This window comes from Bufo bufo, chromosome 2 (genome assembly GCF_905171765.1).
Source record: "Bufo bufo chromosome 2, aBufBuf1.1, whole genome shotgun sequence".
NCBI lineage: Eukaryota > Metazoa > Chordata > Amphibia > Anura > Bufonidae > Bufo > Bufo bufo.
Genome location: NC_053390.1, coordinates 390450057 through 390470663, shown reverse-complemented (window position 1 = coordinate 390470663; position 20607 = coordinate 390450057). Strand labels below are relative to the sequence as shown.

The window sequence follows — 20607 nt, the reverse complement described above, 5'->3', positions numbered from 1 at the left end:
GCATTCATACACACAGTAACCACATACATGGACGCACACATATACAATACACATATATAGACACCCAGTGTCACGGCGGGGAGTGGGGGAAACCCTCCACCGTGCGGTGTCAAAGGGTAAAGGGGATCAGCCTGGCCAAAAAGGAGTGATAATGGAGCAGGTCACCTCCTACAAGATACCTAATCCTCTTCCTGACTCCTCACCGTAAGAGCGGACCCCGATGGTAGGACGACTCATACTCAGGATACCTAAAGACCCTAAGTCGCCCTGGTAATCCCTCACCAAGGAGCAGGGAAGAGACGACCTGTTCATCCCAGTAATGGAGGAACAGGAGTCTCTATCTGAGGCCAGGCTGCAAGGAGAGGGGAACACATACAGCATATGGAGATGGCAGGTAAGCGACACCCGTAACACACTACCTGCCACGACACACTGACTGGAACCCGTGCACAAGTGCTAGTGTCCACACCAACATTAAAGGACACAGCACACACCACGAACCAAACAGGAACCCAGGACACCATAGCTGCAATAACTTGAGACAGGGGAATGTCTAGTAAACATGACACCAAACTAGACATTCAAACACCCTGCACATAACCCACTCCATACAAATAGGGACAGGAAGGGAAGGAGACACCGGGATGACATAGAACATCTATGACCACAAGGGTGGCCCTCACTGGACAGATGGAACAAGCCAGGAACCGTGAAACACCAGCATACACCAAGGCTGGAGGAACCCAGAGCTTCAGGCATCCAGCACAGGCTAAATAGCCCAAGCAGCAACACACACAAACCCAGTGTTAACAAAACACTACCGTAGGAAGGGAGTTAACCCTTCCAACACCAGACAAGGGAAGGAAGCCACTTAAAGGGGAAGTGCACACACAAGCATACCAATCCACATGTTACCACCGGCAACAGCATGCGTGGCAACCATGTCCCGGCAATCACCCAGAAGGCCGAGACACTGCCACCGCATGCTCTCACAGCAACACGTTGCCGCGGGCAACCGCAAGTGTGGCAACAGTGTCGCAGCGCAAACCAAAGGCCGTGACACCCAGCTTTCCTACTGTGCCTCTCCTCCATACTCTGCCTCTGCACTTGTGCCATGCAGGGAAGCTGGATGACATTTCATTATATAATTCATCCAGCTTTCCTACTGTACTGCAGGTCACATGTGCACAGTCTGGGAAAGCTCAATATAACCGCAGTTCCCCTGCTACTCACATCACTGGCGCAGTTGTGTTAATGCAACTGATGTTCAGCATGCTGGGCATGGAAGGTTCAGGCTGCAGGAATCGCGGGTAGGATAGGGGACGGGGCTATTCTAGCTCCGCCCACATCAGACCGTCCTGATGCTGGTCACTGTCCATTATCAGAACTGAGGAGAGGGAGAGGCGGAGCAATGTCACTGATGTCAGTGACAGGTGCAAGTGCAGGACTCTGGACCCGATGCAGGAGAAGTCAGCTGCTCTGACAGGGGCCCGGGGTGACGAAGTACAGTGACTGCTCCCGGACCCCTTCTGAGCTCGGTCCCTGAAGCAGCTGCTTCCCTGATAGCTACGCCGCTGGGGTGATCTGACATAATCAATAGATCCCATTATATCTTTAATCTCAGACTTTGGAAAACAGTCTGGTTTATTAATGAATTGGAATAAGTCAGTTATTCTTCCGCTGTCCCCTCTTCCGGAATCTCTTTGCTTAGATCATGTTAACCTGAAAGTGGTCTCCTCCTTTAAATATCTTGGAGTCACTATTTCAGTACAGCCCCGATCTTATGTAGCGAATAACCTAGTACCACTAATGGACAGATTTACACAGAAAGCGGTCACCTGGCATAAGCTTTCATTGTCAATGATGGGTAGAGGTAATCTTCTTAAGATGATATGGATGCCGCAATTGCTCTACATATTGCTCACCAGTATGGATTCCTATGCATTATTATTATAAGTTACAGAGAATATTTAGATCCTTGTTATGGAAAAATAAAAATAGTAGAATCAGATATGAAACATTACAGCGTGGTAAAGAAGCGGGCGGACTGGTGTTACCTAACCCCTTTATATACTTCTTAGCAGCTCAGTTGCAACACTTTAAGGGCTGGGGGTCCCTGAGAGAGATGGGAAGATGTGGAGAATTGGTGAAGTGGGCATCTGGGGTCTGCCAGCCTATTTAGATTATGGAGAAAGATTTACCCGACTCTTTTAAACCCCTCCCAGTAGTAGGATTAATGAGGTGGGTCTGGGGAAAAGTTAGGGAAATTCTGGGTGTTCAGGAACTATTGGACCTGTCTCCTGTTTGGAATAACCCTCATTTAATAGAATTGTCCAAACTGCAGGGATTTTCTTATTGGGAACGTAAAGGACTATGGAATTTAGGTCAACTATATTCACAATGTATCCTAAAACAATTTGCACAACTTGGCACTGAATATGGCCTAGTGTCTACCCATTTCTATAAATACCTTCAGTTAAGGCACGCTATCAGTTCGCAGGATAAAGTGCGCCTTCTACAATTTGTATCACATCTCATGCTTAAAAAACTGATAGAACCAGGTCCTGTAAAAGGAGCTATTTCGGATGCTTATAATACTTTGCTATATGAGCAGCTGAAAAAATATCCGCTCAAAGTTAAGTTGAAGTGGGAGAGGGATGTGGGCCCCATCTCAGACAGCCAATGGGAAGAAGTCCTTGCACAGATTCCTACTCTAACCCCTAGCGAAACTCTATATGATACACAGGGTATATAGAACTCCAATCTTCTTATGGAAGGTGGGATATAGATCTGACTCCAAGTGTCCGAAATGTGGGGAAGAAGGGGCCGGATTGCTCCACATGCTGTGGAATTGCAGTGCGCTACAGGGCTATTGGACAGATATAATCAATTTATTAAACAAAATTTATAGCGCTAATTATAAACTGGATCCTAGGTTTTGTTTGCTTGGTATGTTAGATTCGGATAACTTGCCACCAAATGTTACAATCAGAATCAACAGAATCTTATATCAGGCACGCCAAACGAAAGTTTGGTTGTTGGATCTTTATGTTAAGGATCCTGTTTATTGACTATCCTGTTTTGTACAATGAGTATTTTTGCACTGTGTTGAACATAATATATGACACAAGAATTTAGTTCACGCTTCATTTGGTGGTAAAAGCAGAATTGCGTTATGGATTCTGTTACTACGGACCATAACGCAATTCTATAAAGGAATGCCTTTAGAGGCATTCCGTTATTTATTCCGTCATAATAGAAGTCTATGGGCTGCAAAACGGATCCGTCCTGTTTCCGTTATGCAGGGAAGTCCTCTCCTGCATAACGGAAACTGCATGGATCCGTTAGGCAGGCCATATACTTCTATTATGACGGAACGAATAACGGAATGCCACTAAAGGCATTCCGCTATAGAACTGCTTTATGGTCCATGGTAACGAAATCCATAACGCAATTCTGCTTTTACTACCAAATGAAGCGTGAACGAATTTCATGAAATTCGCTCATCTCTATATGTCATCATCTAAAGCCTCTTTAAGAATATCATCATATCTTATTATTTGTTGTCCTATTGCAGGTGATCTTGTTGCTCATCATGCTGATTATGAGAAAAAGGGTTGGTCTTACCATTGCCTTGTTCAATGTGGCTGGGAAGGTTTTCATCCATCTACCGCTGTTAGTCTTCCAGCCCTTCTGGACTTTCTTTGCTCTTCTCCTCTTCTGGATCTACTGGGTCATGGTCTTGCTTTTTCTGGGAACTGCAGGTAAGACTTGCAGCTTTTTTCACTGCAAAATGCATACATTTTTTATGTTGCTTTGATTTGAGTGATTTTATTCCAACAAAATAGGCTTGGAAAGTTTTGTCTTTCCTTCCCATCTTTCAAGATCCATCATTTTATGTCTTGGTCCGTCATTTAAATGATCAATGGGAAAAAGGCCAGGGTTTGATCTTTGGACTTAATATATATACAGTGGATATAAAAAGTCTACACACCCCTGTTAAAATGTCAGTTTTCTGTGATGTAAAAAAATGAGACAAAGATAAACCATTTCAGAACTTTTTCCACCTTTTAATGTGACCTATAAACTGTACAACTCAATTGAAAAACAAACTGAAATCTTTTAGGTAGAGGGAAGAAAAAAAATATAAAAATAAAATAATATGGTTGCATAAGTGTGCACACCCTTAAACTAATTCTTTGTTGAAGCACCTTTTGATTTTATTACAGCACTCAGTCTTTTTGGGTATGAGCTTATCAGCATAGCACATTTTGATTTGGCAAGATTTGCCCACTCTTCTTGGCAAAAACACTCCAAATCTGTCAGATTGCGAGGGCATCTCCTGTGCACAGCCCTCTTCAGATCACCCCACAGATTTCCAATCAGATTCAGATCTGGGCTCTGGCTGGGCCATTCCAAAACTTTAATCTTCTTCTGGTGAAGCCATTCCTTTGTTGATTTGGATGTATGCTTTGGGTCGTTGTCATGCTGAAAGATGAAGTTCCTCTTCATGTTCAGCTTTCTAGCAGAAGCCTGAAGGTTTTGTGCCAATATTGACTGGTATTTGGAACTGTTCATAATTCCCTCTAGCTTAACTAAGGCCCCAGTTCCAGCTGAAGAAAACAGCCCCAAAGAATGATGCTGCCACCACCATGCTTCACTGTGGGTATGGTGTTCTTTTGGTGATGTGCAGTGGTGTTTTTACGCCAAACATATCTTTTGGAATTATGTCCAAAAAGTTCAACCTTGGTTTTATCAGACCATAACACCTTCTCCCACATGCTTTTGGGAGACTTCAGATGTGTTTTTTCAAAATGTAGCCTGGCTTGGATGTTTTCTTCGTAAGAAAAGGCTTTCGTCTTGCCACTCTACCCCATAGCCCAGACACATGAAGAATATGGGAGATTGTTGTCACATGTACCACACAAGCCAGTACTTGCCAGATATTCCTGCAGCTCCTTTAATGTTGCTGTAGGCCTCTTTGTAGCCTCCCAGACCAGTTTTCTTCTCGTCTTTTCATCAATTTTGGAGGGACGTCCAGTTCTTGGTAATGTCACTGTTGTGCCATATTTTCTCCACTTGATGATGACTGTCTTCACTGTGTTCCATGGTATATCTAATGCCTTGGAAATTCTTTTGTACCCTTCTCCTGACTGATACCTTTTAACAATGAGATCCCTCTGATGCTTTGGAAGCTCTCTGTGCACCATGGCTTTTGCTATGGGATGCGACTAAGAAAATTTTAGGAAAGACCAACTACAGCAGCCGAACTTTATTTGGGGTTAATCAGAGGCACTTTAACCACTTCAGCCCCCAGTGCTTAAACACCCTAAAAGACCAGGCCACTTTTTACACTTCTGACCTACACTACTTTCACCGTTTATTGCTCGGTCATGCAACTTACCACCCAAATGAATTTTACCTCCTTTTCTTCTCACTAATAGAGCTTTCATTTGGTGGTATTTCATTGCTGCTGACATTTTTACTTTTTTTGTTATTAATCGAAATTTAACGATTTTTTTGCAAAAAAATGACCTTTTTCACTTTCAGTTGTAAAATTTTGCAAAAAAAACGACATCCATATAGAAATTTTGCTCTAAATTTATAGTTCTACATGTCTTTGATAAAAAAAAAATGTTTGGGTAAAAAAAAAATGGTTTGGGTAAAAGTTATAGCGTTTACAAACTATGGTACAAAAATGTGAATTTCCGCTTTTTGAAGCAGCTCTGACTTTCTGAGCACCTGTCATGTTTCCTGAGGTTCTACAATGGCCAGACAGTACAAACACCCCACAAATGACCCCATTTCTGAAAGTACACACCCTAAGGTATTCGCTGATGGGCATAGTGAGTTCATAGAACTTTTTATTTTTTGTCACAAGTTAGCGGAAAATTATGATTTTTTTTTATTTTATTTTTTTTCTTACAAAGTCTCATATTCCACTAACTTGTGACAAAAAATAAAAAGTTCTATGAACTCACTATGCCCATCAGCGAATACCTTGGGGTCTCTTCTTTCCAAAATGGGGTCACTTGTGGGGTAGTTATACTGCCCTGGCATTCTAGGGGCCCAAATGTGTGGTAAGGAGTTTGAAATCAAATTCTGTAAAAAATGACCTGTGAAATCCGAAAGGTGCTCTTTGGAATATGGGCCCCTTTGCCCACCTAGGCTGCAAAAAAGTGTCACACATCTGGTATCTCCGTACTCAGGAGAAGGTGGGGAATGTGTTTTGGGGTGTCATTTTATATATACCCATGCTGGGTGAGAGAAATATCTTGGCAAAAGACAACTTTTCCCATTTTTTTATACAAAGTTGTCATTTGACCAAGATATTTATCTCACCCAGCATGGGTATATGTAAAAAGACACCCCAAAACACATTCCTCAACTTCTCCTGAGTACGGGGATACCAGATATGTGACACTTTTTTGCAGCCTAGGTGGGCAAAGGGGCCCATATTCCAAAGAGCACCTTTCGGATTTCACTCCTCATTTTTTCCTGAATTTGATTTCAAACTCCTTACCACACATTTGGGCCCCTAGAATACCAGGGCAGTATAACTACCCCACAAGTGACCCCATTTTGGAAAGAAGACACCCCAAGGTATTCCGTGAGGGGCATGGCGAGTTCCTAGAATTTTTTATTTTTTGTCACAAGTTAGTGGAAAATGATGATTTTTTTTTTTTTTTTTTTTTTCATACAAAGTCTCATATTCCACAAACTTGTGACAAAAAATAAAAACTTCCATGAACTCACTATGCCCATCAGCGAATACCTTGGGGTATCTTCTTTCCAAAATGGGGTCACTTGTGGGGTAGTTATACTGCCCTGGCATTCTAGGGGCCCAAATGTGTGGTAAGTAGGTAAATGACCTGTGAAATCCGAAAGGTGCTCTTTGGAATGTGGGCCCCTTTGCCCACCTAGGCTGCAAAAAAGTGTCACACATCTGGTATCTCTGTATTCAGGAGAAGTTGAGGAATGTGTTTTGGGGTGTCTTTTTACATATACCCATGCTGGGTGAGATAAATATCTTGGTCAAATGCCAACTTTGTATAAAAAAATGGGAAAAGTTGTCTTTTGCCAAGATATTTCTCTCACCCAGCATGGGTATATGTAAAATGACACCCCAAAACACATTCCCCAACTTCTCCCGATTACGGAGATACCAGATGTGTGACACTTTTTTGCAGCCTAGGTGGGCAAAGGGGCCCATATTCCAAAGAGCACCTTTCGGATTTCACAGGTCATTTTTTACAGAATTTGATTTCAAACTCCTTACCACACATTTGGGCCCCTAGAATGCCAGGGCAGTATAACTACCCCACAAGTGACCCCATTTTGGAAAGAAGAGACCCCAAGGTATTCGCTGATGGGCATAGTGAGTTCATGGAACTTTTTATTTTTTGTCACAAGTTAGTGGAATATGAGACTTTGTATGAAAAAAAAAATAAAAAAAAAAATAAGCATTTTCCACTAACTTGTGACAAAAAATAAAAAATTCTAGGAACTCGCCATGCCCCTCACGGAATACCTTGGGGTGTCTTCTTTCCAAAATGGGGTCACTTGTGGGGTAGTTATACTGCCCTGGCATTTTCCAGGGGCCCTAATGTGTGGTAAGTAGGTAAATGACCTGTGAAATCCTAAAGGTGCTCTTTGGAATATGGGCCCCTTTGCCCACCTAGGCTGCAAAAAAGTGTCACACATGTGGTATCGCCGTATTCAGGAGAAGTTGGGGAATGTGTTTTGGGGTGTCATTTTACATATACCCATGCTGGGTGAGAGAAATATCTTGGCAAAAGACAACTTTTCCCATTTTTTTATACAAAGTTGGCATTTGACCAAGATATTTCTCTCACCCAGCATGGGTATATGTAAAATGACAGCCCAAAACACATTCCCCAACTTCTCCTGAGTACGGCGATACCAGATGTGTGACACTTTTTTGCAGCCTAGATGCGCAAAGGTGCCCAAATTCCTTTTAGGAGGGCATTTTTAGACATTTGGATACCAGACTTCTTCTCACGCTTTGGGGCCCCTAGAATGCCAGAGCAGTATAAATACCCCACATGTGACCCCATTTTGGAAAGAAGACACCCCAAGGTATTCAATGAGGGGCATGGCGAGTTCATAGAAAAATTTTTTTTTTGGCACAAGTTAGCGGAAATTGATATTTTTAATTTTTTTCTCACAAAGTCTCCCGTTCCGCTAACTTGGGACAAAAATTTCAATCTTTCATGGACTCAATATGCCCCTCACGGAATACCTGGGGGTGTCTTCTTTCCGAAATGGGGTCACATGTGGGGTATTTATACTGCCCTGGCATTCTAGGGGCCCTAAAGCGTGAGAAGAAGTCTGGAATATAAATGTCTAAAAAATTTTACGCATTTGGATTCCGTGAGGGGTATGGTGAGTTCATGTGAGATTTTATTTTTTGACACAAGTTAGTGGAATATGAGACTTTGTAAGAAAAAAAAAAAAAAATTCTGCTAACTTGGGCCAAAAAAATATCTGAATGGAGCCTTACAGAGGGGTGATCAATGACAGGGGGGTTGATCAATGACAGGGGGGTTGATCAATGACAGGGGGGTTGATCAGGGAGTCTATATGGGGTGATCACCACAGTCATTGATCACGCCCCTGTAAGGCTTCATTCAGACGTCCGGATGCGTTTTGCGGATCCGATCCATCTATCAGTGCATCCGTAAAAATCATGCGGACATCTGAATGGAGCTTTACAGGGGGGTAATCAATGACATGGGGGTGATCAGGGAGTCTATATGGGGTGATCACCACAGTCATTGATCACTCCCCTGTAAGGCTTCATTCAGACGTCCGGATGCGTTTTGCGGATCCGATCCATCTATCAGTGCATCCGTAAAAATCATGCGGACATCTGAATGTAGCTTTACAGGGGGGTAATCAATGACAGGGGGGTGATCAGGGAGTCTATATGGGGTGATCACCACAGTCATTGATCATGCCCCTGTAAGGCTTCATTCAGACGTCCGGATGCGTTTTGCGGATCGGATCCATCTATCAGTGCATCCGTAAAAATCATGCGGACATCTGAATGGAGCTTTACAGGGGGGTGATCAATGACAGGGGGGTGATCAGGGAGTCTATATGGGGTGATAACCACAGTCATTGATCACGCCCCTGTAAGGCTTCATTCAGACGTCCGGATGCGTTTTGCGGATCCGATCCATCTATCAGTGGATCCGTAAAAATCATGCGGACATCTGAATGGAGCTTTACAGGGGGGTAATCAATGACAGGGGGGTGATCAATGACAGGGGGGTGATCAGGGAGTCTATATGGGGTGATCAGGGGCTAATAAGGGGTTAATAAGTGACGGGGGGGGGGGGGGTATAGTGTAGTGTAGTGGTGCTTGGTGGGACTTTACTGAGCTACCTGTGTCCTCTGGTGGTCGATCCAAACAAATGGGACCACCAGAGGACCAGGTAGCAGGTATATTAGACGCTGTTATCAAAACAGCGTCTAATATACCTGTTAGGGGTTAAAAAAAACACATCTCCAGCCTGCCAGCGAACGATCGCCGCTGGCAGGCTGGAGATCAACTCTCTTACCTTCCGTTCCTGTGAGCGCGCGCGCCTGTGTGCGCGCGTTCACAGGAAATCTCGGCCATCGCGAGATGACGCATATATGCGTGACTCTGCGCAGGGCTGCCACCTCCGGAACGCGATCCTGCGTTAGGCGGTCCGGAGGTGGTTAAATGATGGCAGGTGTATGCTGACTCCTATTTAACATGATTTTTAATGATTGCTTAATTCTGAACACAGCTACATCCCCAGTTATAAGAGGGTGCGCACACTTATGCAACCACATTATTTTTTTGTTCTTGTTTTTTTCCATCCACCTAAAATAGGTCAGTTTGTTTTTCAATTGAGTTGTAAAGTTTATAGGTCACATTAAAGGTGGAAAAAGTTCTGAAATGATTTATCTTTGTCTAATTTTTTTACAGCACAGAAACCTGACATTTTAACAGGGGTGTGTAGACTTTTTATATCCACTGTCTATATATTTGATTAAAAACGTTATTAACCTTTTCTTTATAATTCTTGTTGCATTGTAATGTACAGTAATTGTCTCGGCATCGTATTACACCCGGAAGCAGGTGTGAAGACTTAACATGGCAGGCCTGGGGGAGCCTTTATAAGGCCATGACAGCCAATTGCAGATCATTGCGGGACAGAGGGAGCCTCTGTCTAACCACTGAGATGCCCCAACTGCTAATGTATTTTCTAATCTTTTAACTACTTAATGTAACTTCTCTTTTTAGGTGAACCATTCCCAAATGAACAAGGATTTGTTGAGTTCAAGATCAACGGTCCTTTGCAATACATGTGGTGGTATCATCTAGTTGGGCTCATATGGATCAGTGAATTCATTTTAGCCTGCCAACAGATGACAATTGCTGGAGCTGTAGTCACCTATTATTTCACAAGGTAACATTTTTTATAGACTATATGCTAGAATAAAAATGGAGAATGGGAGTTGCATTACATGTGTCTGTGACTAAGACACCTCTCACATTACTTAATAAATGTGTTCTCCGCAGAAACAAGCAAGACCTCCCATTTACTCCTATTCTGGCTTCAGTAAATCGACTGATTCGTTACCATCTTGGGACAGTGGCAAAAGGAGCCTTCATTATTACTCTGGTGAAAATCCCAAGAATGATCCTCATGTACATTCATAGCCAACTCAAAGGGAAGGTAAACATCATTACAATTGATGGTGTGGGCCATCTTTGGGTGGATTTTATCAGCATTGCTGTTTGAAAAAAAGTTGGTATTTAAGAATAAAGCACCAGTTTGTTCTGGTCAAAGATAACATGGACTAGATTCATAACAATTTAATATGTGCAATATTTTCTATCGACTGTCCAAATTGTCCACTTCTTGTAGGAGGATTCTAGCTTTCCCAAAGATTTATTCAAGGAATTCTCCTGTCTGGAATATTCCTCTGGCTGCTCTTCCTACTCTAGCTGCTAGACTCTTGACTTGAGCATGGGACCTATCGCCATAGGATGTCATATGATACTACAGCGCTAGCTCCCTAGCTAATATGAAAATAGGTCATTAATGTTTGGATTGCCCTAGTAATGTACAAAGGCACCAAGGATTTCCATAATAAAAACAATGTTTTACTAAGTTCTTCACTAAAAATGGCAGTGCAACATACATTATATAGGTATAAATGCGTGTATATATACTGTATTTTTTTGCCCTACAAGATGCACCTAGGTCATAGAGGAGGAAAATAAGAAAAATATTTTTCATCAGACCCCCGATGTTAATCAGACCTCCAATCGGACCTCAGATCAGACTACATTGTTAATTAGACCTCCGATCAGACCCCGAATGTTAATCAGACAAAAAAAATCAACTCCCCTCTCCTGTACCTTCTGAGATCCAGCGCTCTCCCTGCCGCACTGTGCTGTCACCTGACATCGCACAGCATGAGGTCACAGAGCACGGTGCGCAGGTCACAGCACAGAGGACAGCGCCAACACCCAAAAATCTGTGAGTACAAAGCCAGCCTGCTGTACTAATAAGCGCTTCCAAGCAGATTTGGGGGTGGATTTTGCTGTGGAAACGCTGTAAATCCAAAGTTAATTCTGCTTTGGAAAATCTACCCTGTGTCACCTGACCATAAAAAATCTTCTGCAAGAATTTGATTAATATTTTGTCATTTCAGTTCCATAGTTCTATCGCAATATATTTTTCCCTAAAGTAAGCTGTCCTTTCATGAAATCCTAGGTGGTTTAATGTACAGCATGTCACCAGTCAAAGTGACGAAGCATATTGTCACTTTGACAAGAGGTGAAAAATTAATTTGTTGGAATCGTAATGTCTAGGGATTGTTCCCAGAACCACACTGCTGTAATGCTCGTTTTCTTCATTTAATAAACATTCGAGATGTCTTTGTCAGCCATGTATCATGTAAAAGATGGGAATCATTTTACTGTACCTCATAGCACCAAAACTGCAATTACAAATCTGATCTGAGAGCTCTCTGTAAGTGATCACATCAGTGACAAAATACATATCTTGTTAATGTTCTAGGAGAACGCATGTGCCCGCTGTATGTTGAAATCCTGTATTTGCTGCCTCTGGTGTCTAGAAAAGTGCCTCACATATTTAAATCAGGTGAGAACCATATCTGTTACTCTTTGAATGACACATAATATATTTGTATATCCATCCAGCCTCAGGGTATGTTAGCAGATAGGTGGGAGTCCAGCACAACCCTTTTCAGCAGGTAATTGGCAGATGTGCAAGAGTTGGATCCTCACCGATCACATATTGATGACTTATCGCAATTTCACCCCCACCAATCAGCCACAGCCTCCTCGCAGCTTACCAAGCACAGCACTGTTCGTTGGATAGCGGCTGTACTTCAATGGGACAGCTCCTTCCTGTTAAAGTGACTAGGAAGGAGACATCCCATTGAAGTAAATAGGATGGCTGATATGTAATTACACTGCTCCAGTTGCGACAGCAACAAGTAAGCAGAGCAGAGAAGGCAGCGCTCATATGAGCGCTGTTTTCTCTTCAAACAGCTGATCGGCGCCCTGCTGATCTGAGACTGATGACGTATCCTGAGGCTAGGTCATCAATATAAAAAAAGCGGACATCCCCTTTAAGTGCTCGGAAAACCCTGTTAAGGTTAATCGTTGAACAAATGATTGACTTATTAAAGTGTTCCCACAAAAATGTTCATTCTTTGACCTGTTAGAATGGTATGTGATGTAAACTGTAATTAATGTAAATTTTCTTACCAGTGATTGTATTTGTGAGCGTTAACTTCCCGTCTGATCCTCAGCTGTGTCATGTGACCAGCACTCTGACTTTCCAAATAACAACGCATCTTTTTTGTGTTGAGAGGAAGGCAGTTTCTCTCTGTGTTCCTATGGGAGCCTTAAAGGGGTTCTCCAGGCTTTTAATATTGATGACCTATCCTCAGGAGAGGTCATCAATATCAGATCGGCGGAGGTCCAACACCCGGAACACCTGCCAATCAGCTGTATGAAGGGAAGTCGCATGCAGTGTGCACGTGCCATCTACCGTCTCTCTTCCTGCTTGCTGCTGCTTTGCCATAGACATAGCAGCAAGCAGGAAGAGAGAAGAGAAACTGCACATGCGCACTGCGTGCGCCTTCCCTTTATACAGTTGATAGGTGGGGGTGTCGGGTGTTGAACCCCCACCGATCTGATATTGATGACCTATCCTGAGGCTCATCAATATTAAAAGCCTGGAGAACCCCTTTAATGTCAGTCTCATAGGAGTGAATAGAGAAGTAACTGACTTCCTGTCCCATTTGGAGATCAGAGTACTGGTCACATGACACAGCTAAGGATCAGAAGGGAGGGGATAACTCACAAATACAGTGACTGGTAAGAAGATTACCTTCACTACAGATTACATCATGTACCTGTCTAACAGGTCAGAGAAGAAAGATTTTTGTGGGAGTGCCTCTTTAATGATGCGTTTGGCTGACACTGCCAAACGCATTTTATTCCTTTTTATCCATTACAGTAATTCAAACTAGCCATCCTTTTCGGGTGAAGGATGAACTATCTTTCTGGGAATGTTGTTTCAAACATGGATGGACTACTAACTATTGTATTCAGTGCTGTATTGTAGAAGAGTTATTTTAATATAGCAAGAAGTATATATCGAGACTATAAGATTACTTCCACTTTTATTGATGGTGTAAGATGATATTTATCAGCGATTATATTTTTATTATACATTGAATTTTGCAGAATGTTCCACAAAACATGATCCACCAAGCTTTACATTTCCTTTGGGAACCTTTAGAGACAATACTTCCACTGTATAATAGCGAACACTGTGGGTATTTCCTATACAGATTCCAGGGTAGCTCTCTCTTTGGCAAGATGTACACAGGAATAATTCTGGGCAAAAGCTGATCTTTTTCCAGCTCTTGTTCATAGTTATGTTTTACAATATGCAGTGACACAAATAGCTGCCGGTGCCGTTACCGAGCGGCTATCCGGTCTGGGTCATGCAGGGGCCTTTTCCTGTCTATGAAGTCTATTTTAGAAGAGCGTAAGGGCAGGGGTTGTCTTTCTGAGAAAATATATTTATAAATGTAATTCATTGACAGAAAAGAGGTCATATTGTTCATCTTCTCTGAGAGAGCCATGTAGGACAAGGCGGCATGTGTATTATTAATCATTTTTCTCCTGGAACTGTGCAATCTCTGTATAAGTCATGTTGTATCACTTTCCTGTATTGCTTTGTGTTTAGAATGCATATACAGCCACTGCTATCAACAGCACAAATTTCTGCACTTCCGCAAAAGATGCCCTTGTTATTCTGGTGGAAAATGTACTGAGGGTTGCTGCCATCAACACAGTGGGAGATTTTGTACTCTTCCTTGGGAAGGTAACTATACAGAATGCCTAGTAATAGCATGATTTTCTGTCTACATCATGCTTGCTTTCTTATGTTATATAAAAAAATCTTCCCTACTATATCTCTGTACATATACAGTATAAATAGTGCTGGACCACTGAACATTGCATTAAAGGAAATTTTCTAACATACATTGTGTATATACATACATATAAACATGTGAAAATTGCATATTTGCACTAAAATATTAAGATTTTATATTGCATTGTGACCATGTTCACTATACCGTAAAGCTGATCCATCAGCAGATTTGTACCTATGACACTGGCTGACCTGTTACAGGTGCACTTGGCAGCTGAACACATCTGTGGGTCCCATGTTCATATGTGCCTGCTTTGTTGAAAAAAATTATCTTTTAATATATGCAAATTAGCCTCTAGGAGCAACGGGGGCGTTGTCATTACACCTGGAGACTTTGCTCTCTCTGCAGCTGCCGTGCCCTCTGCACTTTGATAGACAGGGCCAGGCTGTGAATACATATTCACGTCTGGTCCTGTCAAAGTGCAGAGGGCAAGGCATTTGCCGAAAAAGTTTAACAGCAACGCCCCCATTGCTCCTAGAGGCTCATTTACATATATATATATATATATATATATATATATATATATATATATATAACATGTTTCTCAGCAATGCGGGCACATGGGACCATCACAGATGTGTTCAGCTGCCAAGTGCACATGTAACAGGTCAGCCAGTGTCATAGGTACAGATCTGCTGACAGATGAGCTTTAACAGACGTCTACTTGTACAACAGGAGGCTCCGTCTTTCATAGGACCGGACCTCCACACAGCATATCTAGCATATCATTAAAACTGGAAATAAAGGCTAACCAATGTCTTCTAGTTACAAGTTGATAGTTGCGATCTACTGACAATACCTGTCTTCCATGTTTCACTTCTAATTCACTTGCAGCAAGTAAAGAAAAGGGCTATATTCTTTTTCACAAGGTGTATTATGCTTCCTCGGCATTATGCCGTCTAATAACAATTTCTTCATGACCTATCCTTTGTTACCTTTCCACTAGCAATTTTGCAAAGTAGTGTAATGGAGCTGAGCAAGCTGTGTAGTTTTTCTTTTTCCCCATGAACTGGACTAGGAATGGACAAGCAGTGATAATTGCAGTGAGATTGGATGTGGGGCCTAATATGCAATATCAACTGCCTCCAAATTACTATAATATCCATAAACTGTATGATCAAAATCATCACATCCTCTGTCTACCGTACAATTACTACACCGCCCTAGATACAGTGATGTATGCCTGCGTTAAAATGCTTTTGGATCCCCACTATGCATGTGTGCATAACGAGGTAAAATTTTATGATTTTTACGTTGAGCATCTTTGTGCAGGCAAGTTATCATATTACCTGTGTCTGAAATGGCTTTTTATTTGATACGCAATATTTTTTTCATTGAGCACAGTCCCCTCCATCTGAGAACCTCTGAAATCTCCATCAAAGCTTATTTCATATACTTATCCTGAGTGTGGGCAGTAACCTCCAGATGAGATCGCCCATTCTTCACACTGGCAGCAGCGTTTGTCAATCGTCTCCTAGCACTTGATGTTACATAATTCCATTTGCCATAATATGTCGGTCTAAGAGAAGTGCACCTGTCATTTGTGGGATCATGCATTCTTTTTAACTTGAAATACTAGCAGGTTATGCTGCAATGCGATGTATATTTTTCAGATGGGTGAATATTACATGAATGCACATTTGATTAATTCATATTTAAAGAGGACCTTTCACCGCTCCTGACATACCTATTTTAATAGTTTCATGCATTCCCCATGTAATAACAATCCTGGAGCATCTAGTCTTATGGCTCTATGATGAGCTGTTCCTTTATTACTCCTGCTAGAAGTTATGAATGAATTGCTAATAGCCTTTAGTAAGGGTACAGAGGGGAGGTAATGAGTTTGGGGGGGGGGGGGTACCTGCACAGTCTGAAAATGGCAGCGCTGATTGGATAGAGTGAGACTGTGCAGGCACCCCCCTCCCCCCCAAACTGGTTACCTCCCCTCAGTACACTTACTGCAGACTGCTAGCAATTCATTCATAAACTGCTAGTAGAAATAATAAAGGAATGGCACAACATGGAGCCATAAGACTAGATGTTCCAGAACTGTTATTACATGGGGAATGCATGAAACTATTAAAACATGTCAGGAGTGGTGACAGGTCCTCTTTAATATGAAAATAAGGTAGCAGTTTCTGGCTATACAGACTCATTGGTTCAATAGAAAAAAAAGGACAACCCCTTTTAATTACCCTTTGTGTATGTGTAGCAGTAGCATAGTCTGCTGCGCTGTACAAAATTTGTAATCAATATCGCAATCCAATTTGCTTCTCTCTTCCACACGTGAACATTAGGGATTATTTCACAGAAAGTTTAATAATCAGTACGTTTTTCAGTTAGAGAGGAAACCCATACAAACACAGATTTTCATATACACACAATATAGATAATACAACAGCTAAATTGGTGCCTGATTAACTGGTTTATGCACACTATATTAGCCCCTTATTGCAGAATGCCATTCATGCCTTGCTCTGGTGGCCGATGGTTAATGCAAAATAAACACAATAGTGTGGGGGTGGTTTGGGCTCAGGAGGTGAGCCTGAACCATCCGCAGTGGGAGTTTGTTTTAATATACAGCCGGGATCCGATCCAGGCTAATTCTTTAGATGCAGCCATCAGTTGCAACCACGGTATCTGAGCAGCTAGACAGGGGGAGGAGTTTCCTTAAGCCACCCAGCCCTTGTTCCCCTCTGATGCGGTTGCTGGGAGGTACCATGGGTTGCTATTAGCACAGCCTAGTATTGTTAAATAGTAAGACCCGGTATTGTATCGATCCGGGTCTAAAAGTATCGACACTTCGATACCCGGTGCAACTCTAGTTGCTATTGCAGCCAGATGTTCAATGGCCAGTATAATACACTGTAGTACAGAAGTATTTATCAATCACTGATTAGAAGTTTTGATGTTCAAGTCCTCTAGTGTGATTAAGGGTCCATTTACACGTCTGTATGTGTTTTGCAGATCCGCAAAACACAGACACCGGCAATGTGCGTTCTGCATTTTCCACATTGCCGGCACTCTCATAGAAAATGAGCTATTGCAGACAAGAACAGGACATGTTCTATTTTTTCGCGGAACAGAAGTGCGGATCCACAAATGCGGATACAGACACCACATTCCGGCCCCATTGAAAATGAATTTCGGAACGGTTGCGGACCCATTTTGCGGACGTGTGTAAATCACGTTAAAAAATAATCTGCGCCTTTCATAAAAAAAAAATGGTGCAAAAATAAAACTTTAAAACAAGCTGTAAAATTATTACATTATTATTCTGCAAAGTGAATGCCTATCCTCAAAAACTAAAATAGAACAAAAAGATCAAAAAGTTGTATGCAACTCCAAAATGGTACCAACAAAAAGGTCAGCTCATCCTGGAAAAACAAGTAGTAACACAGTATATATATTCTAAAATTTGCAAATAAACAACTCTATTATCTCAACCCTACCTCCAGTTCCACAATCACTCAACACATAAAAATCTATAATATATATAATACATAACATTTATTATCATATACATATTACACTCACTAGATAAACTCTTTCAAAGTATTCTATCACCAGAAACCAATAGAAAAATAAAAAAATATAAAATATAGCAACAATATACTCTATTGCACTTAACCCACCCCACAGACCAGTGCACTTTACATACACGGACTATCGCACTTACCCAACCCTACACACACCATAGTCTATGAATCCATCAGGCAATACACACCAAGAACAAACGAAGATACCAATTTTATCCACAAATTGATCCTTTCACTTTTTACCTTTTGATTCTACAAGACCAGCAATTAATAAAATAACAAAACACATACACAGCTACATAACACTCCATTGCACTTAATTCACAAGTCAGTGCACTTTACTCAAACGGACCATCACACCTATCCAACCACACATGCACCATAGTTCACGATTCTACAAGGCATCACGCAACAAGAATAATTCAAACCCTTCATAAATATAATGTGGTCAACATCAAATTGATCCCTACTTTCTATTTTATTCTATTTGATTATATTAAACACATTTTCTCAATGTGACAAATGGATTTTCTACAACCTAACTGAATTGCCCTATATACCCCAATTCCATTCCAGGTTTTCACAGCCACTTCAATTCTTTTGGACAACTCCTCCCCTCAATAATACAACCTCCCTATATAAGGATGACACAATCCACATGCTGCAGGCCACTAAGGAAGAGGTACTGCACCTTGAAATGCGTTTGGTATCCTGCAGCATCGCCACCCTCCACAGCGCTGAACAAAGCTTGGAAAATAGAACATAAAGGCATCTGCCGATCTCTCCAAGGAACGCGCTAACTCGAGGATTTATACTGTGACCCGCTCTTTTTTTTTCAAACTGCATGCCGCCGCTCCCGCCCACGTGGGACACCACGTCACGGGCAGGTAGAGCAGTGCCGGCGATCATCTCACCATCAAGAGTGGGTAACAGTAAGGCCTCTTTCACACGGGCGTCGCGTGTGAGGTCCGTATAGGAAGCGGGTGCATCGCGGGAAAATGTATGATTTTTCAGCGCGAGTGCAAAGCGTTTTATTGTGTTTTGCACGCGAGAAAAATCGGCATGTTTGGTATCCGAATCCGGACTTCTTCACAGAAGGTTGGGTTTGGGTTAGGTGTTGTATAGATTTTATTATTTTCCCTTATAACATGGTTATAAGGGAAAATAATAGCATTGTTAATACAGAATGCATAGTACAATAGGGATGGAGAGGTTAAAAAAATTATAATAATAATTTAACTCGCCTCATCCACTTGTTCGCGCAGACCGGCTTCTCTTCTGTCGTCTTCTTTGATGCCCAGGAGGAAAAGGACCTGTGGTGATGTCACTGCGCTCATCACATGGTCCATCACATGATCCATCACCATGGTTTATTTTATTTTAACCCCTCCAGCCCTATTGTACTATGCATTCTGTATTAAGAATGCTATTATTTTCCCTTATAACCATGTTATAAGGGAAAATAATAAAATCTATACAACACCTAACCCAAACTTCTGTGAAGAAGTCCTGATTCGAATACCAAACATGCCGATTTTTCTCGCGTGCAAAACACAATAAAACGCTTTGCACTCACGCTCAAAAATCGTGCATTTTCCCGTGATGCACCCGCTTCCTATACGGACCTCACACGCGACGCCCGTGTGAAAGAGGCCTTACTGTTAGATGATCGCCGGCACTGCTCTACCTGCCCCGGAAAATAATAATGATCGGGTCCCCATCCCGATCGTCTCCTAGAAACCATGCGTGAAAATCGCACCGCATCCGCACTTGCTTGCGGATGCTTGCGATTTTCACGCAGCCCCATTCACTTCTATGGGGCCTACGTTGCGTGAAAAACGCACAATATAGAGCTTTCTGCGATTTTCACGCAACACACAAGTGATGCGTGAAAATCGCATCTCATGTGCACAGCCCCATAGAAATGAATGGGTCCGGATTCAGTGCGGGTGCAATGCGTTCACCTCACGGATTGCACCCGCGCGGAAATCTCGCCTGTGTGAAAGAGGCCTAACAGGTTGCAGCTGCACGAAGCACCTGTCTCTGCTTTTTTCAATATATGCTGTTTGCAATATATACCTTGCAATATATACCTTTTTATTCCCCATTTCTTAGCGGCATAGCAGTGAACAGGATAAAGCATCTAACCTGCATTGCCACAAAACTGACACAGAGTTACCAACTCAGGGGAAGTTTATATACAACTTTGTTACTTTGTATCACATTTTTTACTCCAGGTGAATCTGGATTACTAACCATTTCTTTAAAGCTATTGCTCCCCCTACTGGACAACAACGATAACTCAGACTTTAGCAGTATCTATTATCTCTATATCACGTTCTCCTTTTGTTCGAATATTTTGTACTTTGCCTTATCTTAAGTGGACCCACCATACCCTTTTTATATTCTTTCATTTTTTATACTGACTTTACTCATACCAACGTTTTTATACACTGCTCAAAAAAATAAAGGGAACACTTAAACAACACAATGTAACTCCAAGTCAATCACACTTCTG

The 20607-nt window shown here is 42.0% G+C and overlaps 1 protein-coding gene across 1 annotated transcript in view; it reads left to right on the top strand.

Moving 5' to 3' along the window:
* The window catches only part of SLC44A1 (solute carrier family 44 member 1), a 164782-nt gene that overhangs the window by 128095 nt on the left and 16080 nt on the right, over positions 1–20607 (top strand). Inside the window, exons 9-13 of the mRNA XM_040417211.1 lie at positions 3578–3764; positions 10301–10466; positions 10580–10736; positions 12090–12173; positions 14301–14438. Of these exons, the coding sequence (XP_040273145.1) occupies positions 3578–3764; positions 10301–10466; positions 10580–10736; positions 12090–12173; positions 14301–14438 (732 nt within the window). The remainder of the gene's footprint in view (positions 1–3577; positions 3765–10300; positions 10467–10579; positions 10737–12089; positions 12174–14300; positions 14439–20607) is intronic.